At 35.2% G+C, this 25276-nt stretch overlaps 1 protein-coding gene across 1 annotated transcript in view; it reads right to left on the bottom strand.

The window, feature by feature from the left end:
- Window positions 1-25276, bottom strand: part of LOC128671140 (uncharacterized) — a 143200-nt gene that overhangs the window by 32638 nt on the left and 85286 nt on the right. The window contains 1 exon segment of the mRNA XM_053747368.1: window positions 5724-5859. Within this exon segment, the coding sequence (XP_053603343.1) occupies window positions 5724-5859 (136 nt within the window).

Genomic DNA, 25276 nt, shown 5'->3' with positions numbered 1-25276 from the left:
TCCACACTTCTTCTTTAGACAAGTTTGCTGTCCACTTGTGTAATGAACATTTTTTGTACAATATTTTTATATCATTGTTCCAACCTATTTTTTCACATCCAAATTTATGTTGAAATGTTTGGATAATATTCAACTATTATAGACAATATGTAACGCTATTTTGTTATAGAATCTCTCGAGTGTTAGTATTAAAAATAGCAATAATGTATTGGAAATACATAATTAACATTAACATATATATTACAACGCAAAGTATTGTTCGTAATGCAAAATATATTAAATTGACCTTTCTCAAATTAAAGACTTGAATAAATAGTTCAGAAGCGTCTTCGTGTTTGTTTTAAACAAAACTTCTCATGAGACACATAACAAGACTAATAAAATTCCGACGGCTTAACGCCGAAATAAGTTTTCCAAGTATATAATCCCGTATCCCGGTTTTAATTCCCTCAAGTTAATTAGATGGTGTGTATACAATTTATTCTCAGATGTATGTATGTACGTTCGAATCAGATGACGTGTTTGTTGTGGGTTTAAGAGAATTAGAAATTTTGATATCATGTAAATAGCTTGATGAATTAGGAAATAGGTACTCATTTGAATGTATTCATTAATGCAATAGTTTGTGATAAAAGTATGATATGGAATCTGTGTTTCTCTTGTCTAAAATTTGTATGCAAATTACCTAACCCATTTTTCGCTTATATCACTTATAACAATATCATGGGTTGTGTATCCTCTAACCCCGTTATTTATAAAAAGTTGAAGCTACTTCAAGCTAAAGTATGTTTTGTCCCGTTCTGTCAATATCAAATAGTGTAAAGTGCGATTGTGACAAAACTTTGAATTTAACTTCTTTTTATGAATAACAGGCTAAGCATGTGCTGTAATAAAACCATTGAGTGCACCGCAAATGTTGCACAGTGCGATCGCTGGTGGTATGACCTGCCGTCATAAAATTATATAGCCACCACTCCACTGCAATTTAGGTTCAAACCGTCGCCAAAGCCATTCGCCTCAATTTAGAACGAATTTGCAATTACGAATTAAGTGGGGGTTTCATAAAATTTTTATGACGAAGTGTTGATTACCGGGCATTTATGTCATAAAACTTACCGTGAGTTGTACCTTTAACTTTGACGTTTATTTTGACCGGCCGCCAGACAAAATGGTGTACTTTGCATTTTTCTGCGCATGTTAAAGTTAACGTTAAAGCTGACACAACACACAACCCACCGTTAGAAATGAAAAATCTTAGTGTTTGTTTTATCACGTTTTAATGCCTGAATGCACATGTTTAGTACTGAACCACGTCTTCAGTCCATAATAAAAATAAAAATAATATAAAAAGAGTTTGCATAATTAATATACAGCAGTACAATAATTCTCCCGTATTTTCAGTCTATTGGTTGAGTGATGGACATGAACAATGGACTCAGCAAATGTTCCAAATGGTCTTCAAAAGTTCACACTGCGATTTTTTGATGTGAATATTACGTATCCCTAGCAACAGCTATTTGACTAACAAAAGAAAATTAGAAGCGGTTTGAATCGGTTCTCATCTCACCCCGTAATAGGTACAAACGTCCAGGTCCATCATGAAGATTGGCCACATCCTCACTTCATAAAATTGACGCCGTATTGTAGCCCGATGATATAATCGTCGCATCGGCTGGAAATTTCTTGGCAAAATCTCAAATTGACACTTCTTTTATGCAGTGTAGAGTGAGTTGCACAAGACAAATTTGACGTTGATTTTAACCTGCGCAGAAAAACGCAAAGTAATCCCATTTTATCTAAACGTCAGCGGCGCGTAGGTTAAACTCAACGCCAAAGAGGACTGTTCATCTCACCCAAAGAATACTGTGTCCAGTCTAATTAAGAAACGGAGTATGTACCTATTCTTTAAAATAAGCATTTTTTCCTCATTTCATTTGAGGTTGTTATAAAAATAAAACTACTAAAAGATAATATGATATCTGCATATTTGTCTAATTTATTATTTAAAACTAGCGGCCCGTCCCGGCTTCGCTTGGGTAAAAACAAAATCTAATCCTTCCTCAAGAACACATACAGATGTATTGGTGAAAACCGCATGAAAATCCGTGCAGTAGTTTTTGAGCGGCAGAGGTTTTTGTAAAATGGGAAATATAGCCGTTATTTTACCGTATTGTAGAAAACCTTCATTTTCATCACATTCAACAAATTTAAAACCCATTTGAACAGTGGAACAACATTCACAATTATTGAAAGCCGTCATCGAACGATTCAGGTCGAATCGAATCGACTGAAATATTCAGTAATCATAAAGATAGGAAATCAGCAGATATAATATTGATTCGGCATTCGGTCGCGTCTCGTTACTATGGCATGTCCAATCAATGCAAGTAAAACCCATGAATAGTCCTATTGGACCCAATCGTTTTAATTAAGGGAATTGGGTAACACGGAATAAAAACTGTACAGAATTAATCATTGATATTTCTACAATGAACTTTTTTCATAGCTGAAATATCAACCACATGAATGTAATATAAAAATAATCAAAAACAGATAAGAAAAACAGCTTAACACAGGGCTACATCATGGCTAAATTATCAAAATCGACTAAACATGGTATGGTAACATTGAAAAAAAGTTGTTGTTATCTATCTGTATATATATTATGTAATATAATCTCACCGATAGAATCAGATGTACAGCTCACCCCTTCCCAAATTACCCTGCATGGAACTCTATGCAACCGCAATAGCGGCGATTTTGTTATGGGTTTGGATAACTTGACGTGCTTTCGACTGTATATTCACACATTGATGTCAAATCACCAGGTGATATATCTGCTCTAAATATTCGTAAGTAATCATCACTACATAGTCGCTTCCTTGCTGTTTGTCCCTATATACATAGATCTTTAAAACTACGCAACGAATTTTGGGGCGGGCTTTTTAATACATAAAGTGATTCAAGAGGAAGGTTTATATGTGTATAATGTGCATGATATTGTACCTATTCGAAGCCGGGGCCGGTCGCTAGTATTTTATAACAGCGTTAAAGTCAAGATGAGTTCAACTTAAAGGATCAGCGAATCTTTTCCGTTAAGTTGTAACTGTAATATTTGCTTGTAAAGTTCGAAATTGTAAGTAAGGCTCTGTAAAATCTAATCCATAAAACAGCTAAAACAAATTTAAGCAAAAATATGATAAAATATATTTTATCCACAAGTTATACTTCTACAGTCTCGTTATTTCCTAGCGCTGTTGCTCATAATGCTTCCAGTCATCAAGCAGATTAGTCTGGACTCTGGAATATTCGATTACCTCAGTCGTGACATACTGCATGTATAACCTGCGGTACGTCATGGGAGCGCCGTTATTTGCTTTGAAAGCCAGGAGGTTGTTGCTTAACTGTCACTCAAATATTTGAGTAGTTTTTTTGAAACGACGGGTGTTCTTCTGTTTGAGAAAAAAAATATGTATATAATAATATTAATATAACTCTATGTTTTAGATTACCAAACCAACATTATGTCACTCCCTCTGGTTTTACGTTTCAAATAAACTACATATTTTCGAATAGTTAAAACAAATTTCATATTTTCGGAGAGCCGTACTTTCCGCCACAGCAAATTATAAATTATAAGTGAAAACCAAATTAATGTCAGGCATCGGAAACTGTTTCAGATAGTTTAATTTTGTTTTTACTGGTTCATGATTCATATACACGTTATGTTATGAGTTATTTTTCTTCTGATTTAATCTTTGTCTTCTCTGTTCATTGTATTTATTACATTCAGTAACAAAAATCACAAGATCTAAATAGCGTTTAATATTCTGCGGTGACCACTTTTCATCAGGTGGGCGGCATGCATGCCGTATACTCAGTAGTATAAAAAATAAATAAATCTATAATAATAATTTCTTGATTCCTGTGAATAGGTATATCATAATTGTTTATTGGTGTTCTTTCAGATCGAAAATAATAAAATTCGATTAATATTACATGTTAATCACATTTCATGTAAATTAGATTGGTTGGAGTTGGAGTCGAGTTGATAACTCGATATGTACCTGTCAGTGATATAATCGAATAGGTTTGTAAACGAATTTTATATTTATTAGCTGTTGCTCGGGTTAATATTGTAACTTTCCGACTAACTCAACACTAAAAAAATAAAAATCACCTCAATTTAATAATGCCTTTTGACGTGAAAGAAGGACAAACAAAGACACTTTATGTTTATAATATAATAAGTATGGGTATACATACATACATGAATGAATGAATTAAAAATAAATAAAATTTGCAATACAAAGTATTTATGAAACGAGTTTCTGACTTGCTTGAGTTAATTATATAGAAGAATTGGTGAGCTGGAAATCTGTTTGTGTTTTCTGTTTTTCTTCTAATTAGTATCGTTGATATTTGTAGTTGGCTTTGAACACGTTTAATGAACAATAAAGTGATCATGCTTTTTACTTTTTCAATAGAGGTTTGAGTCCTGAATCTGAACAACTAAAAAACAAAGAGCCTTTAGTGTTCGCGTTAGCGTTTTAATATAGTTAGCGTAGCGGTATAGGATATACTCTGTAATTTAGTTAATGATTAGATAGTGTGTGGAATTTATTTTTTGAGATAGTAAGAAGAATTTACTTCATTAATACAGCTGAGGAAATCGTTTCTTCTATGTTTCTTTTCAAAGATCTTGATACTCAGACATGAGAAATACGACTCTAGGAGAGCTATTTTTATATCAATCTCTTTTCCTATCTTAACTATAAAGCTTCCTTTAAATCACTAAATTAAATTGAAACTATTCATCACATCAGCACTAAACAAATGTACCAGGATAGCATAGCTTTAGAGAAATTTAATCTAGCCTTAAACAACATTTATCGGACGCCATTTGTCAAGTTTATAGCTTCTGGATAGTTTGGTGGAGGAACAAAGTGGCCCGGTCTAAATAGCTACCAATCCCCTTTTTATCCCGTCTCTGATCCACAATTGTACATCGGTAAATGGATCCAATAGCCTCCAATGCATTTAGTTTTGTACTGATTTTTTTTGGACATGGATTTCTCCCTGACTAATGGATAAAAAAAAACATACCAAACCAATCTATCTTAGGTAATTTCTCTCAACGTGTAGGTACGACACGAGGAGATGCAATTTAGTATCGTCACACATTCAACAAAAAAGAGAGTGAATTTAACGCATTTGTTATAAGGAAATCTATTAATATTCTATAATTTTAGGTAATGTTATGAATTTTCGTACTAATATTTGCTTGTAAAGTTCGAAATTCTAAGTAAGGATCCGTAAAATCTAATCTATAAAACAGCTAAAACAAATTTAAGCAAAAATATGTTTTATCACCATCGCAATTTATAATATTTGTCATTGACAGAAAAAGACAAAACATATTTTCGCTTAAAGTATACTTTAACTTTTTTATGAATTAGTCCGACATTTCACCCTCGACGTAACTTCCCACGTTGTTAACTTGATGTATAATACACTATTTTATACCAATAACGTGATGCCAGTTCCACAATGTCGCCGGACTCAAACAAAACGACGCGAATGCGTAAACATTACGTAGTTAGAAAGAGTGCTTTTATTTACCGCAATGAACAACCAGCAATATGTATCGAACCACCAAGTTTTTTGGCAAACAGTTCGACGAGTGTGGAGCTGGCATGAGGTTTATCTTCTAAGACAAATACCTGTTATGTGCCCGGAAGGTGAGTTTGAGGGGGGGTGCTGTCGGTCGCGGGGGCGTGGAGCGGCGCGTGCGGCGGTCGACCAGCGGCGCGTACGCCGCCGGCTGCCAGTGCCGCACGAATGGAGACAGCGACAGCCCTGAAACAAATTAAAATCATATTTTATTTATTTGAACTTCATTGCATGAAATTTATAAAAGTACAAAAATTGCTAAAAAAAAGTCGTTGAAATCATTATTAACTTTATTGCATAATTTTAAAAGTTAACCATATGAGAGTTGGCATTGTCAATGCATTATCTAACAGTCTATCACTATAGACTATCACTTGGTCATATAGAGTCAACCTTTAAGTTGTAAAAATCAAATAATAAAAAGGTTATTTTTGTTCTAATTTCTTCTTCTTGTCCCTTTCTTGTGCTAGTATTTCAATTTATTTAGGGTTAGCTCTCATAATCACTTCTAGAATTTTTGTTCTTACTAAAATAACATATATTATAATTTTAAATTATACGATTATAAAATAGTCATAACTTTGATTTTAAAGAACGTTCATTCACTCAACTAATTAAATAATTTTCCATATATAATTTCGCCACACAAGTTACGTCACATTCTGTTATATTAATGAATATTTCTTTTGTAAACATTGAACTATTTGTACAGTAAAACAAAATTGTATCCAGACATACGATAAGAATATATTGAAACGATAGAAAAGGATTCGTTTTGAATCGAGTCTCGAGATGCGTGCGAATCGAGCTTCAAGTTTCGTTTCGAGCGAACAAATCCCAGGGCACTAACGTCGCTATTTCTGGATCATTTTACGAGAACTTGCACAATATTTCACAATTTTCAGTTTGCAAGGCTGACGGTAATGGACGAGACCAAACATTTTGTATTAATTATGTCAGAATGATAATGTAACGACTGTAAAAACGTTCTGAAAACGAGGCAGTAATATGAAGGTAGAGTACGTAATCCATCATCGACAACGCTGCACTATATTTGGTAATGTATGATCGTATTTGTCTTACAAGTTAATAATTAAAATTTACAGATTCTATATTATTTCTGATTCCGATATTCCATTTCTGTGGTTTGTATGTCGTGTTTGTCCTTCTGAAATATAAATTTGCTGAGACACATTAAAACTTTAATCACTTATTTATAAAATATTTATATAATAGAAATAAGTGATTAAAGTTTAAAGTTAAAAATTAAAGTTAAAAATCAAACTAATCCCTAACCTATTAGTTTGATTGATTAAGCCATTGCAATCAAGATGAGGTGACTTTTAACAGGTTTTAGAGAAATTAATTAATTTTAGAGATGTCGGTTTCCGTTTCGTAAACTCTCAACGGTACTGAGTTGAGTTTGTAGCGTACACAACACTGGATGGTGGCCTTTAAATGCGGTTAAAATAAATATTATCATAAAATTGGCTTGTAGTGCGCTGGCGACTGCATCGTCGATGTCATTGGCGTCCCAATTTATATTCGTTTGGAGCAAAATGCATTTAAATATGGCACGCTGCCGCTGCAACATTTTCAACAGATTATAAAATGATTCGAGCCAGAACACGTTAAATATACAAAAAGGAAATTGATTTTCGCTTCAGTTGACGAATCTAGGACATTTGTATTTGTTGGATATAACATGTTTGACGATATGGTCGGTCATTAATATCGAATTTAAATTCATCAATATTTACCAGTGGTTTAGCCGTGAAAGTGAGACACATAGACTTTGGTTGGATTACATTTATAAAGAATACACAAAACAGTAGCAGTATCGGACTATATTTAATTTAAAACCTAGCTGCGTCCTGGGACTTCGCTCTCGTGGGAATATCGATAAAATGTACACTATGTCACTCAGAAATAATATAGGTTTGTGAAGGTTAAAGAATTTTAAATCGGTTGAACAGTTACTAAGATGAACAGCCGAAAAACTACACATAAACAAACTTACATTCATTTCCTTTTTATAGTTTTAGTTTAGAAGTGTAGTATCCTGTAAATATTTATTAATTCATATCATGCAACGAAGATGACGCAAAATTTCATTTTATTTTATTTTTATTTTATTGAATGTGTCAGTCAATTAAAATAAAACTACAGGCGAAATTTTATTAAAATGTTCGATAACTTCCTTGAAAACAAATAACCCGTCTTTTTATTATTTTTTATTATTAACCCGTCCCGGATTTGCTCGGGTAACACTATAATAAATTATACACTTAAACCTTTCTCAAAAATCACACTATTAGTGAAAACTATACAAAAATCCGTCTGGTAGTTTTTCAGTTAATCGCGTTCATACAGACGACACAGGGGGACTTCTTTTCATAAGACGTAAGAATTTAAGGATACTCGATAAACGTAAATACAAGAGTATATAATGAAATTATTACAAATTTATATTGGTGCATTATTAAAGCTATATACATACTCCGACATTCGCATAAATTACGTAGGTATAAACGAGAGGCAGGTGAGACCAAGCGATTTGCATAAAAATATCGTTATAGCCACCCTCGAATACAAAATATGACAGATTATAGAAAAGAACTTACAAATATTCTCTTATTGAGTGTGTTATTTAGATATACACTGATGTCAGATTTTATACAAGTCGCTTTAAGGCATCTGACATCACTTTTACGTATACAACTACCTTTCACTATCTAGTGACAAATACGCATGTATACACACTAGTAAACACTTGTGATTTGATGCTAACATATTACTAATTGTATTGGTTTGTAATTTAATCACATTGCAACTGTAGAACTAAGATAGAATAATGACAAAATAAATTAGAGAACACGAAATTAGCATATAAGGGGTTATATTATGTTACATTGAGGCAAGGACTTATTTAAATTTATTGATTTGTGAAAAGTGATTCCTTGGTTGTACGAGCGTAATGATGCAAACATATGAGTGATCCTTTGTACATTCATTATTTTATACATTCGGTACTTAGTGTATTTTAATTAAAATTTCCGGAACACCAAACTTTCAATAAATCCCCCTCACTGATTGATGAAATTTTCATATTTTCAAAAAACAAAATTATATCTTACTCAAAATTTAATTAATCGCGTTTGTAAAAACTCGCTATAACATAATATAAAGTTACATCATTATTTTTTTCAGAAACGTATTGAATTTTTATTCCCAGACCTTTTTGTTTACGTCGATAGATTATACTACAATATTATTATTGTAATAAATAATCCATTACAAAAATACAATGTTCAAATTTATGCACCACACATGTTAACAAATATAAATAAATGTTTATTCTAATAAGAAGCTTGTAAAATTGGAAGGTCCATTATACCACTTAATAGGCACTCGTGTACAAATGCAATCCTAGAAGTGCAAGTAAATGGAATTAGCTTTTTATTTACGAGGTAATCAAACGTCGATCCAAAAGCTCGCGTGTTCGTTGCAGTTGAGCTGATACCAATCGTGTCATTACCTGTTGTCACGCAGTGTGCTCTTAATAAACGAGCTGGGTTAATTCCATAAGGAAAGGACGTATGGTATCTCTCTCTCATAGTGTCTCTAAGTGTCTCTATTGTCTCTTTCTATTATTTGTTTGTACATGTCTCTCCATAGGCAATAGCAGTAACATCAAATAACAGTATGCAAAATAAATTTATTTAGTTTAATTCAATAAACTGTAAAACAATAGTTTCAAATAAAGAGAAAATAATTTGGAATTTATAATTTCAATTAAAAAGAGCACCCAGCAAAAACTCTCTCTCATAGTGTCTCTAAGTGTTTCCTTAGGTGTGCTAGTCATCAAAAGTCGGAGCTCAGAGTCCGGTTTCCTACTTTTTCTTCTCCACTTCTCATTCTCACGGCCTTCGGCATCCTTAATTATCTGACTTTTGACACTCCTTGATATTATTAAGCCTCAGGGTTTATCCCAAAGAACTGCTGGTTTGATCCTTCTTCCAGGATCAGATGGCCATTGCCAGATTCGTCCCCTGGGTAAACAAAATTGAAAGTAACTCTAAAACCTGTACGTGGTTTGGTGTTACGGTAGTAAAGCACCATTATAAATAAGAATTCAAGTTGAAAAACCTTAATGGTAACGGGAAATGACAAATAGAACATTCTATGAGACAGAAAACAATGCGCGAAATATTAAATTAGGATTCTGGGAAATCTGAAGCTATTGTCACTCGTCTGCTTTGCGACGTTTCGAATGAAATAAAAATAATATGTTACGGATGTACAATTTGTCATTTATTTTTCAGGAAAAGACAGGCTTTGATTACGTTTTACCTTTTTCTTAACGAGTCGACTTTGGCTTTGGTAGGGGTCTCCCTACATTTATCAATACTGTTATTTTTTTTGTAAGTATGTTGATATGGCACGGGCCGGTCCGGAGTCTAGACAAACGATTGTATGTTTAGGCACTAAGCCATCCAAATAGCGCAAATAGCGTCATTATTTAAATCCAGCGCTGACGTAACGTAACGCCAATCAACATAATTTACCCGCCATCTTGCATTAATAGCGAAGCCGAACTTGAGGATTACCGTAGGAACGCCAATATCAAGTCCCTCAAGTGGTAATTTAGCCCCGCAACAGAAATATGAGCTTCAAGTTGCACCTAATTGGAAAATCTAGGGCTATATATTTCCCGTAAGGCTTCCGCGGGGAATTCCTTCATGGTCTAGATTTAGAAGTGTGTGTATTAAGGTGTCCTCTCTGAATGGCGGAGTGCTGTGCGACCAGGTGTGCATGTGAAAGATAACGGTAACAACACGCAAGAGCACAGTTGAAAATGTGCATGGCAAAGATTCATATCAATACTATAGGACTACATCTCGATATGACATGACAGAACAAAATAAATGACAGAACAAATTTCCATGCAAATATATGATAAATCCACATCGAATGAGCCATGTGATCTCGACATGGAGTAAACGTTACGCAAATAGTTTTTGTTCGCATAATTTCTCGTTTCGTTAATAATCAATTTTAAAAATAGATTTTGATTGATTGACGCAGCACGGCGCGGCATTGCCTTGTTGAATCTAAGTTAGGACGCCGACACCCGCAGAGAATACCCACATGGTTTAGATTCAGAAACGTCTGGATTATTCTGCCACCTCGGTTTAGTGGCGCGTTAGGACATCCCTCTAGTCTCCCTCCACTTTATACTGTAGAAGATACATGTACTACACTTAGTCTTACAGTTAACAAGACAGCTTGTAACATACGTATACATATTTCTTGCTAGTAAAGTTAGGAGAAATGAAAAATTAAACATACTATGAAAAGATAGGAAAATTTGAGAATTTCTACATTTTATATTTAGATTCATATTATTAAAGTTTTCCAAAAGGTATGACGTAAAAATTTAATGAAATCTATGTCAGATGAGCCCTGTCGGCCATTCCGCCCGGAAAATGATATTGATTGACCTGGGTCTTGGATCTTTATCTTAATAATATATTGCATATGTTTAGCCCATAACACAGGTCTCGAAATTACTTTGGGGCTTACTCAATCAGTGTCTTTTGTCTCTTTCTATTATTTGTTTGTATATACTCCATAGGCAATAGCAGTAACATCAAATAACAGTATGCAAAATAAATTTATTTAGTTTAATTCAATAAACTGTAAAACAATAGTTTCAAATAAAGAGAAAATCATTTGGAATTTATAATTTCAATTAAAAAGAGCACCCAGCAAAAACGATATTAAAAAACTGTTATTGAAAATTCGGAACGACACTGCGAGTGCCAATGAACTTTTTTTATATTTGCTTTGATATCTATAGAAAATTCCCTACTATATACTACACAGTACATAAATCAACTGCATGATACTATGCCACGTCAATACAGTCAATTTTTAAATGATTTTGGAAGGTTGACGTGGCGTCGCCTGTACATATTCTAGGAATGGATGGCATGGAACAGCATGGCATTTTATTTATTTCTATTCAATAAAAAGCTCGTTGAGAGAGCCTTTGAATTCGAAGCTGTACAAATAACGTATTGTGCTGCATTTTCTTGTTTCAGTTAGTATTTCGCATTACTCGTTATGGTACAGAGAAACAATTCTTACAAGTTTGTATAGGTACTAGTACATCCATACAAATATTATAAATGCGACAATCTATCTCACTTTCACGGTTAAACTGCTGGGCAGATTTTAATGGAATTTGGAGAAGTAGTTAGTGGTCCGAAGTTACACATAGGCAACCGCAGGCGGAAATGCGGGTAGCCGCTAGTTAATAATTAACTTATTGGTCAAATTAATGGAGAAGAAACAGCAGTAAAGCGAACCTTTGTGGAAGAAGCCTTGGAAACGTTTTACACGAGAGAGTGAAAGATAATTAATTAGACTATTATTTATTTATTTTTATCTTATTTCTAGACTATCAACATTTTCTTTACTAGGAATACAGTTCTTGTTTTAGTTTTTACAAAGTAATAAAATTTTCTCGTGGAAATGCTTCTCGTAGCTCAAAAGAATAATTCTGAAGAAAACTAAATAAAAATGTTTATTCTATGAAAGATAGATGATAGCAACGTGATACTTCATTATACTTTGTATTGTCTAAGGTTAAAAAACTGCAGGTTATTTTCTTTGAATATTTGTTAGCCACGGAATAAATGGTCGCAACTTCTAACGAGTAGAAAACTCGACTTTTACAACGGTTTTGAATCGCCGCGTTTGTTTGTGTGTTATATGCGGGCTCGTTACAGAACACGTACCTAACAAGGATTGGCAGTTTCGTTGCGTTTCGTCTGTCCGTCTGTTCTAGGCCTTACAATAAAAGAACACGGCACACAAATATACAGTCGCTATTACAATGATGCAAGTTTTTATCTTGACACACATTATTTTAAATGTTCCGGGACTTATACTACTAACCGGTTAACGAACGAATAAAATCTGAAATTATACACAACGTACTTATCATTACGGAAATCTCACGAGAGCGAACAACTAGCATAGTTCTTTATTAAAAATAACAGAACTGTTATAACAATACTGTTTTTAGGCTAGTTCCTAAAATATATCCCAAAAGCTATACTTTAGTTTCCAAGAGTTCAAAAAGACTTCCTCAAGCAGCCAGTAAGATGGACTGCTCCCGCCAGGTCACGTCGCCGCATGCTGACGGCGCACGCGTGATCACGTCCAATGGTAAATGGCGCGAAAAATTATATACTCCAGAGGAGGGATCCGACCGAAAATGGACATTTTGACCCATTTTCAGCCGTATTTGAATATAGGACTGGCCTTTTTTGAACAGTCTAGTTTGAGCCTGGACCGTGTCTATAGAAATGATACGCGATGGGCTTACACGCGCGTTTCGTAACACCCGCTGTTGCGGAAAATTGCGCTCTAATCATAGACAAATTTATAGATAGATCACGATTTTTAATTTCTGGTAAAAAAGCATGTCCGACTTACATTCAAACTGTGTTTAGCTATAAATAGAAAATTTTATTGAAAGACCTCTACACTCAGCTAGTCTATACCAATATTATACATCCGATAGTCTTTATATCTTTCTGTCTGTCAGCTTTCACGGCTGAACCATTAGGCCGATTTAATATTAAATTTGGAATAAAAGCTAAGGTCAAACAGAGGCTAACGCGGGCGCAGCTGCGGGCAACAGTTGCATGTTTCATAAATTACAGACACAAACCAATGTTAAATAACAAAAATTACATGACAATGACTAAAAATGGTCAAATTTTCAAAGTTCTAAGTGCTATCACAGACAAAGACGTTAAACCTTTCAATCCACTTACAACAGCCATTTCGCACGTTACCACGCGCGAGTGGATAAATAACTTTTTAAATTTAATCTCTGAGCCATTCCTCTCTCCACAAGAGCTTGGGTTGGGCGTTCAAGGTACTTTGACATGTACTATGTATGTACATACTACTACATATACTCTTGATAAATCCTGTACTTATCGAGTGTAGGTATATGTAGTCTATGAGTGTATACCTATAGATAGATAGTATATCAGTTTTCCGTAATTTTAAAAGTCGTATGACTTTTAAAATTACGGAAAACTGATCTACTATCCAAGTAGGCAAAATTAAGGTAGAAAAATCATAAAAGTGTCATTTTTTTTTTTGCCAAATTATTGGTAAATTTCACACACTGAAAGTTAATTGGCCATACACCCATCCTACACCATAATTTTTTTTGATGTCACATCCACTATAATCCGCGAAAAGGGACGAAAAAGTGTAACATAAAGGTCAAGAATCGCGCGCTGTTTGATTTTACTTGTTTTGTTTCGGCACGCGTACAACAACTCTCATTACAAGTACATAATAATTTCTCGCGTCAAAGTTAAAATACAATAACTATAAATAATAAATAATAAAACTTAATTAAAAGTTAATTACACATTTCAATCTGAAAACATGAGAAATAAAAACAACTTTATTACTTCACTCTGCACAGCGTTTATATGATTTATATTCAGCTTTGAATGATACCTAGACGGAGGCTTTATAGGCTTAAAAGATTCCGCAGAGCGTATTAATTGCGACCGTCGTCGGACAGACAGGACAAAAAGACTGGATTGGAGGGGTTCTTTCAAAAATGCACGACATTTTACGGCGAAATTACCTTTATTAGAATAAAATCAATAGCTCTCGTGGCTTGCTTTAATGAAGGCAGCTCGAATGCTTATTAGCTATCGACTGCAAGAAGACGCTGAAAAAGAGTAAACCTCTTTTAAGAGGATTTGGCATTAGCAATTCACCGTATTGGCCCAGTGTCCTAACTGAGCTTAAAAATGTAACAAGGCAACGCGACGCGATGTACCAATATCGTTATAATAAACAAACTTACGTATACGTGTGGCTAGTGTCATCCCACCGTAATTTTTCAGACACGCATAGCATTGCACAGCCTTCCGGCGCCCAGTGAGGACGCCGGACGAGATTAGTGGTCGGAATTAATACAATATGGCGTCCGTTCGTCCTTTGACTTGTCGCAGACAGAAGGGAATTGCTTTTGCATTAATTCTTCAAAGAGTCAGACGTCGACGTCTCTGGGAGCCTCCGACGACGGGGTGATTTAAGCAATGTTTTTAAATCCCAGAGGCTCGTTTTCTAGAAACAAATTGATAACTCAACAGATCGTATAGAAAGCCGGAGAGTGTATGTAATGTTTATTTCAAGTTTTTATTAATTTTGCAGAGAAGAGGTAGATTTTTCTGTAAGTACTTCGCACAAAACTGAAGAGACTATACATCATATGGTAATAAATTAGCTACTATATCTCAAGTACATAAAAATATCTCTGTACTATGGCGCAGTATAACATTCTATGCAACATATATTGACTATCGATTACCGAACCGATGGTGAACACCACCTGCAATGAAACAACAACTTCTAGTGACTTTTGAATCTCTGCCTTAGACTTCTTCGAGAGACGACGTATCTCGCTACCATTTTGAAACCATTATTAAATGGTTAGTTTAGTTTATTACAGTTTCTTTTCACCTTCTATGACAGCACTGCACTAGGTCCAGTCGAGATCTAACTGTATGTATTATATGAATTTATTTTCTTTGTACTTTGAAGGTTAGTGCCGACTAAGGATATTTATATTTTGACATCAAAAAAAAATATAAAACATTCCAAACTTACTAACTTCCAAACAGAATAAAGACACAATGTAATAACCACACCAGATAAAGTTATTAAATGCAAACGCAAAATTCAAAATAGTGCATCTCAAATCCAATAACATAAGAACTTTGCCGGTTCATTGGTCCCCCCCTCACGGACCCAATGATGTTAGTGTTTCTAGAAGTGCAGGGGGGATCTATTAAGGTGGATGCGCAAAATACAATGCAGAAGTATCTCTGGTATTTATGTAACTTTTATGTTGCAAACATTAAATAGTGCGATAATATCGGCGAATTTGCAATTTCGGGTGGCGATTTCGCGGTTGCTTCTTTAACGCGTCAGAGTCCAGGAACCGATTTCCTACTTTTTTTCTACTTCGCATTGTCTTCGGCATCTTTTATAGTAGTCGGAGCAATGGCAGGCATCTATATTATACGTATTGGCAACAGGTTTACGTCTGATCTTGCCTGTCTGATTATATAAAAAAGTATATAAATGTCAGTGATACTTCACCAAATCTATGAAATATATAAGAAATATTTAGAAGCTCTCTGCCTGTCTGGAGCGGCTAACTGTTCTACTAGACTTCTACATATATAGCCAACAATGTGTATGATATCAACATACCCGGCAACACTCGTTCTCTCTCTCATACATGCATCTTCCAGGTTCCATTGACGGCTGTGAGAAGCCCTGTAACCTACTTAAGCCATATAAACAATAAACTTCATAATATGAAGATTAGGTTATATTTTTTACGACCGACCGCCTCATGTCTATGCTCTCTGAGACTGTTGCTATCTTAAAACTGTCAAGGCCGTAGTGGCCTCTTGAAACACCCACGGCAGGATAAGTACTGGTCCTATTCTAGGGCGGAAACCATACTACTCGCAGCAATTAGCACGAGAGTTGCTATATTGCACACAGCGGAACGGAACATCTCTAGCTCTGATCATTTGCGGTAAGCAAGTAGCTACGCTTCAGCATAAATGGATTTTCTATTAGAGTTGCATTTCTGCCTTAAGAATACGCGGCGGTTCCAAGTGCATTCGGTAAGTTTATTGAGTAAAAGGCCTCGTTCGCACTAGAGTTAAAATAACTATCGACGTTGGCGATTTTAAAACGCTTTTGATATAAGTGACATGGACATTTGACCTTACTTCCAACATTATGAGTTTAATTTGTGATAAAAATAGAGACCAAGTGCGAGTCGGACTCGCCCATGAAGGGCAAGTAACATAACATAAAGGTTCTTGTTGATCGATGTTTTAAGAAATATGTTATTAATATAAGTAGACATTATAATTCGGTACCTAAATGATGGTAAATTGCGGTTTACGATTTATGACGTATAAAAAACGGACGGACGGACAGACAGACATGACGAATCTATAAGGGTTCCGTTTTTGCCATTTGGCCACGGAACCCTGACACCCTCACCCTGTGACACCATGGATATTCGTATGTTCCAATGCAACGCATTTTTAACTCGCGCTGAAAAAGCGTTTGTGCGAACGTAGCCTCTCTGCATTGTATTTATTTTGTTGAAATGCATCCGTAGTATGCATTGTTAGATTTTGTTTTTAAAAATAAATATTTACCGACAGAAAATATTGATATTTGTAAAAATGGACGTTGAAAAGCATTATTAATGTCGCGTTTTGTTTGTACACAACGTGTTCATTCCCTTTTGTTCGCAGATCTATAGAGCTTTTAACAGGAGCTTATAAAATGAAAATTGCGTATCAATTTTAATGTTCCTGAATTATTGATTAACGTTTTACGGTTTATCGTTTATTGAGTCCCGGTTATTATAGAGCTTTTATGGAGCTTCCGAATTCCATAAAATTCCAAATCCTCTCAACATTACTTTGTAAGCGAATTATATTACCTGTGATTTTATAGTCATTTTATAACTTTCTCCGTGCATTTCAAGTTGATGGCTATTTAGGATATTTAAGGGCATTTTAATTATACATTTGTGCTGAATCTATATTAGACCAACTAAAGTGATTCTTGATGAGTTTGTGATATTGTTTGTGTTACGTAGCTTATTTAAATACTGAGCTTACTTAAATTAGTATAAATCACTTTCCAGGTCTCCAACTATCATCCATAAATCACCTCAATCCAAATCTCAATTTTGACGTGAAATAGGACAAACAAACACTTTCAAATATATGATGGAAGGATAGAATGGAATAATACTGAAAAATAATTCAATTATTTTAGCCCCAAACATGTCACACGGCCAGTATTTTCATGCAAAGGTTTACTTACGTAGTATTTTCCATGTTTATTCCCAAACAGTCCGTCTCACACCCAACTAACAGATTGGTTTTGATTGATTTGTTTTTATATTTTTATTTGACAAACATTTCTATTTTTTAAAAGCTTTTATTTTTTTAATCAAGCCTGTGCATATCTGCAGTGTGTGTCCAACTGCTGGACAAAGACCTCCCTTTTTCTTTCATTCGTCTATTTCTATTGTAAGCACGGTAATTTTGGTAGGAATTTGTCGATATCGATCCGCCATCTACTTCTCGATGATCGGTGACAAAAATAATTGAATATATATTTTTATAATGGCCACCTAATACTAATAATATTATATAATCTATATGGCTATAATATTAAGGCTTTTGTTCAATTGGATAAAACGTTGACTACAGGGTGACCTTATATACATTGGCATTATTTTATCTAATTGCTCAGTGCATGATACTGAACAACTTTTTGTATTGGAGAAATCCTTAAATCGCGAAGAAAATATCAGCTGTTTCATACCAAATCAAATACCTAACTCAAGGAAAATGTATGGATCAGCAGATTAGAATAATAAAACAAAATTAAAGTTGTTGTTGTTGTTGTTGTGGACTGAGCATGTAGACAAAATAATGCCAATGTAGAAAAAGTCATCCTGTCTATCTGGAAATTGTTTCGTTTAAACTACTTCATGTCATCCGCCTCAAGAACATCCGCAGGTCGCCGTATCCCAATAAATTCTGTCCGTCTATCCCTATCCTTATTGTCTACAATACATTTTCTGTCTATTAGATTATACTTTATTACATCCATATGTTTCGTGGCTTGCGGCGAGACCTGCAAATCTAATATAGAAATAATAAATTGATCCTCTTCTGCAGTACAAGGGCCAGGAGCGGATTAGGCGTGTGTTTATTTGGGCCCTCGAAAATAGACGGCACGCAGGTTTTAGGTATGAGATTTCTATTTCCAGAAAGAACTTTGAAGTTTTTGTTCTATTGAACCATATAGAGTAGAGACTCATAAAGACTCTATTTAGCCTTTATGAGGAAAGTTTATTTTAATAGAAGTAAAACAATTAGTAATTATAGATTGCTGTCCGCAGTTAGATCTATTCCAAATTTCATCAAAATCGGCCCATCGGTTTGCGTGACAAACAGACAGACTTTCGCATTTATAATATTAGTATAAATATGTATTACCAAATTTATTTCCATCTAATACAGTGACGTCAACAAAGATGTAAATTTTACAATCATGTATACGTTTTTGGTGCTGCAGATATCGCCGCAGATATAGCCATACAGCTTTATTTTCTGTGCCAATCTGTCTGTTTTGGCTTTTCAGTCCGACCCTGGATCATTTACAAAAACTTTCGTGGAATCTCCTCATGTGGGCCTACTCCTGAAAGATGAACTACTTACTAATGTAATTTGCGTGTAATTCTAAAAAGATTTATCTTCGCAATAACATAATTTAGGTAAGCTAAACTAGACAATGATTTGCGACATTATACTTATGAAACAAGATCATTGTGGGGAAACATTGGGTGAATTTCTAAATCGTTCCATAAATTGATATACAAAAAAGTCTCATGTTCCCCCCGAAGCACCTACATGGCTATGGCTATCACATTTTATTTAAGTCACCTAAAGGCATCTGACACTTTTCCGTCTACCACTTCTAGTGGGAAGTAATCGCATTCACACTAGTGAACTCAAACTGTCAACCAGTGTGCAGGTTTCCTCGCGATGTTTTCCTTCACCGGAAGCAAGTGGTGGTCGATGAAAACTACATATGACATGCCTCTTCATGTTATGATGAGTAAGAATGTCACCAGAGTTCCAATTATTCACAAAGTTCATCAACTTAACATGATCATTCAAAATAATGATCATGTCACATAGTTTCCCGCAGCGTAATATAAAAAGGGTTATACAAAATCTGATTCAAATTTTGTTTATTACATAGATTTAAGAGCAGAAACCTAGCGGGTCCGTGTAAAATAGTGCTCTTGTATTAATGGGTACAATACGAGCTTGGTTTTAATTGGATCTGCGCTCTTGGGAAGGTGGAATTGGTAAAAACTTGATGCGGCTAGCCTGCGGTACGTCCGAACTACGTAGTAATTTTTAATTGTGGTGCGGAGGTGATAATACAAAAGTTTTATTATTACTTTTAATTTCTACACGCCTTGGGCGTCTGTTAGTGCGGCTAGACCAGTCCTTGAACCAAAAGGGCCTAGGTTTGAACAAGGCCAGGTTTGCATCCTAGTCGTGCCGCATGAATTTGTATGCCAATCTGACTCATGCATAATACATTTCATAGACTACACGCTTCCAGTGCAGGAAACCATCGCGAGGAAACCTGCACACTGGTTGTCTGGTTGATGTGGAGTGTATGCGACTAATTGTCACTAGATGGCGGTAAGTAGTCGTAAAAGTCATGTTAGATGATTTTAGCCGGCCTGAATAAAATCTGACACCAGTATTTGAAACAACTGGCCTGAACAAATTTTTGCATACACATAGTGTGAAATACGAAGAAGGACATAAGGTACCTTGCATCCTAAAAAATAAATGTTTCCATGAGAAAATCTCGCGCGAAAAAGCTAGTAATTTATACTTTAACAAATCTTTAGGCTTTATTCCAGTACTATTTCTCTTTGCTACGTTCAATGGCCACACGAGGCAGGAATGCGGGCGCGCGCCGCAGATTACCTGGCACAATCCTGGGCACGTCAGGTATGCGGCCGAATTCTGGAAGCTGTGCATACGAGATTAGCTCCGAATAACTACATCAAGCATTCTGGTCAACAGTCAATTTTTTTTGGGTTTAACAAAAATATATATTTCTTCAGGCAATTAAGGGCGTGGCCTTAGGGTGCCCCGTCAAATTTGATGATTTTAACACGCGCTCCGACGACGTTTAGACAAAATGGCATACTTTGCGTTTTTCTGGGCATGTTAAAGTTGACGGTGCAACTCACTCTTAGTGACTTATTTACACTTGGACTGCTGAAAATATACGCTGCATGTTTTCGTTCTTGATTAGTTCAATGTATGCATCGCGAATTTGGCAGCGCTTAACGTGTCACTTAGCGTCAAACTCTACTCGGTGTCGGAGCCCAGTGTCCGCTTAGTGATGAAGTATCGTATTTTAATTCCTAAGTCTGAAAAGGTCAAGGTCTGGATGTGTCAAGGCCCACCCCTCAACAAGCTCTACTTGGTTTGTTAGAATAATACAAGATAGGCTAATCTCACGTTGTCAGTCTGCTATTTCTTTTACACAATAAAGTTTATTGATGCAACCATAAAAACTTTTACGCAACTATAACTAAACGTGGCCGAGTTTCGCGACTCTTGGCATAAAATATGACATCATATTGTATTTGTTTTTATATTAAATGGTTCACAAATAGCAAATTATTTGCCGACCTAAGCTCAACAATGGAATCTTGATGGCTGATAAATAAATAAAAGTGATTTACACGGTTCCGCAAAACCAATACGAAGTAGTATTCTAGATAACATTTAAAAGCGACAAATGACGACCTCGGTGGCGTAGTGGTAAAGTGCTTGCCTCTGAACCGAGAGGTCCCGGGTTCGATCCCCGGTCGGGTCATGATGGAAAATGATCTTTTTTTGATTGGCCCGGGTCTTGGATATTTATCTATATATGTATTTGTTATAAAATATAGTATTGTTGAGTTAGTATCCCATAACACAAGTCTCGAACTTACTTTGGGGCTAGCTCAATCTGTGTGATTTGTCCTAATATATTTATTTATTTAAGTAGATACAGGGATAAAAAATCGTAGTATAGAATATAGGGTGTCCAATAAAAAAGAATTGATTATTTATAAATTCTGGCCGTGTTCCGCCCGGGGCCTCGAGGAAAGTGACATAAACATCTGTTGTTTATTCATCGTGGAGCGATGGATATCTCTGTATCGCTACAATCCCCCCTCCCCCTTCTTTCCACTTTTCTTTTGTCCGAGAACAGGGTTGTCCATTCATAAGTAGATTTTTCCTTTAATTACCTCCAATTTGGCTCAGTACTGACGTGGCCCATTTGTGGGTAACGAAATAACCCACGCCCACGAGAGAGAACCTGACCTTAACCTGACAAAGTATAAAAATAGTTTCCCGCTGTCTGTCTGTAATTTTAATAGGGTGAGTCCTGAGGAACGTTTACGTATATTATTTATTAAGGTTTTACCCGAACAAAGCGGCGACGGGCCACTAGCTAGACATAAAATGTAGAAATTAACTACTAGGTTAGTAGTAGAACGCAGTACAAGGTCAAACACTGACAAGCAAATATCAGCTATAATTTCCTTCCTAAATTTAATAATGGAATTGGCAACCCTGTCCACTAAACGCCTTCGCGGCGACACTCTAGTTATATTTGGGTGATCCTTCGTGAAATGAATTTCTTTAACATATACGTATTCTATAGGGAGGCGGAGTGTGTAGTACACGGAATATATTACATGGAAATATTCTGATTCTGACTGTCAAATTAATAGGTCCACACAATTCAAATTTAATACTATTCATGTTATGGTAAATAGAGGTCATAACATATTTAGGCTCATCTGCTATGACGCCTTCCATAATTATTGTCACAAAATATGTATGTATATCTTATACTCATCTTATTTTATACTTTCTGCAGATTAAATTTCATCTGGATTAGCTTATAAAATTAAATAAAAATCAATTACAGTACGGTATTTAAGTAATTTCATTCAGAATTTAGTTGCCCTATATTTACTTGCCTTAAGAGTCCACTACTGAATCTATTTGAATAAAGATATTAGGTTTAAATATGTACGAAGCACGTTTCAGTAAATGTTGTTTATTTTCCCAGTCGGCACCTAGGTGGTCCGACAATTAAGCATAATTTGAGCGCAACCTCTCGCTTGTAGAGACCAGTCCGCTAGTCCGGCCAAAATTGGACCGGAGTTTCAGCTTAATGGGTTGCCAAATTACTAGGAGACTAAAAAAGTAATCTAATTCACAAGAACTTCGGAGAAAATATATGCAACTGCCTGAACGACGAGAGACCTAAAATTAATTGGAATAAAAACAACAAAAAGAGGCTGAAACTGGACATTTTGAAAAGGTCCAGTTGTGTCTGTACTGGCAGGTGCAGACGAAATTAAATATCCGAGCATAACGCACGAGTGGCATGCAAATTATGCACAGTAACATGCACACCGAGCGAAAGGTAAAATTAAGATTAAAGCACACAATTCCACAGTGCCAAGTAAGTTTATTTGAAATGTAGCTCCTTTACGTAATAAACGTAATTTTAATATATGATATACCGAATTTACCAACGAAATTGGGTCTAAAATGCCTTATTATTAATATCCATTAGGGCTTTTTGATATGTGAGAAGTTTCATATCTCTTACAGATCCAAATGACTCAATGTCGATGATGATTGATACTTTCATTGCTAATCAGCACAGTTCGGTCTCTTTATTGTTAGTTTTATTTATTCAAAAAGCGGTAGGAAGTTCCGCTTGTTCCGAGTGTCTTAACAAAGAGGCATGATTTTAACAATTCATTAAACAAACCAAAAGCACCCAAAGGCCAGGAAACAATGTCACGATAAGGAAAACTGTAACTAACCCTAAATAATTTAGAGAAACAAAACGATTGTTGACTCACAACCAAACTTAAAGTCAGCTGAAATAAAAGGTAATAAAAAGGACAACGATAAGAAACATTTATTTTGAGAGGGCTATTCACGATGTCATAGTCTTTCAGGGTTGTGTAGGTAATGACTGCCTGGGGAATGTTTCATTATGTCAATTGCTGCTTCCGAAATGAGGTCGAGTTTAATTTTATCCATCTTCAGGTATCGAGGTGTATTATTTGTCAACTAGTTGCGTAAAAATTTACCTTTGTTTCGGAAAATATTATATTTTCTTGTAATTTATCCTAAAAATGCAATGTTCCGAAAGGGTTTTAGCAATCCAATAATTTTTTAGATGTTACTATTTACTATTATTGAAGAAATAAATAAACAAATTAATTTTATACCGTTATGTTACCCGTTTATAACAATATATTTTCAATAGGTAACTACCTAATTTCGACTTAAAACCGCTGTATTCTTTCAGTCCTTCCAATTCGTTGGTCATAAAGTTAACCCATCCTAATGTTTCTAGTTCGCTGAACTTAAAACAGATGATAATGTCCGTATCATTTTCTTTAGTCTCAGTGATTCATCCGTTCGCAATTTTCCATTCTTTATGTTTGGTTCGATTTGAAGAATGTTATGTTATGAGTCATGACCAACATTCAATATTCTTTATCGCTTAGGGATAAAACCTAGCCCAAAATGACATCTTATTGGCAACTTTAACTTCGTCATCTTTCGTCTTTCGACGTTTTACTATCATATCAACAGATGTGAGTAATTTGAGATTATTTGTTTCCCGAATTTTTTATTCATTTATTCATTTTGATGACTTTGCAAAACCAATATTGGCGTAAAATCAGTCTTCTTGATCTATCGATCGTTAACTTGCGTTCTTGCGTTAGTTTAGAGGTCCTTCGGGACTTCAGAGTGTTCGGGTATGAGTCATAACTTATGAGCATTGGTTATGTAAATAGCGAAGTTGGCGCTTGAATCAAACGCAGAGGCCGGACTTGTAATAGTCACTTATATCCAGTTATATGTTATTAGCGAGATACTACGCCAGATGATACTAGGTTAGATTCATTAGTTTCCTTATGAGAACTATTGCGTGTAGTTTCCACCCTAGAATAGGACCACTCCCTATCTTCCCGTGGATGTCGTACGAGGCGTTATTTTTATAAATAGCATTTCATAACAAGAGGGCTTTTTGTTACCAGTTTCGAGGCAGGGGAAAACCTATCATGGGCGACTGCGAGAATGGCGGCCTCAGACGAGATAGAGAGAGAGAGAGAGATAGTTTCCTTATGTATTCCAGAGAGACTGTGATGTTAAAATATCCAAGAAAAAACTGAACAGGTAAAAATCCTTGTGTCATAATGACACTCGATCACTCAGATTGTAGGTAATGTTATTTTATCACGAAGATCAGTCAATTTACAACATTGAACTAGTTGTATTAGTATTCTATTGAACACTACCAAAACACGCAACTGGTGTAAAACAGTGAATGAAATGTTCATCATGTTGCTTCACCGCAACTTTTCCTGCAATACCGATCAAGCTAATTTGGCTTTTAAAGCTTTCATCATAAGGTACATGATGATTGCGTTTGTGCTGGTGTGATGAGATCAAAGTCATCATTCACGCTGTTCACGCACTACATGTTATGCGTGCGGTTTGTCGGTTATAAGGTCGAGTTATATAAACGAAATTCTATTTTCTAAATAGTGCTATTCAACAGAACTGAATGGAACAATGCTGCGATTTTTTGAACTTTAGTAAACTTATCACCACCAATTTGTAACGAATTAACCTCACTTACAACACGCACTTCATCTGAGTTACTCCTAACTTTTATCTCTGTTCCTCTGTAGTCATTTTCCTCATAGTTAAGGGCCCTGAATATTGTGTCCTTATCGTTCTGAAAAGCCTGTAGTGTTTAACTTTTTGAGAAATTACTATATAATATAAAA

This window comes from Plodia interpunctella, chromosome 7 (assembly GCF_027563975.2).
Source record: "Plodia interpunctella isolate USDA-ARS_2022_Savannah chromosome 7, ilPloInte3.2, whole genome shotgun sequence".
Classification (NCBI taxonomy): Eukaryota; Metazoa; Arthropoda; class Insecta; order Lepidoptera; family Pyralidae; genus Plodia; species Plodia interpunctella.
The sequence above is the reverse complement of the archived record's forward strand: the minus strand, read 5'-3'. Positions and strand labels throughout refer to the sequence as shown.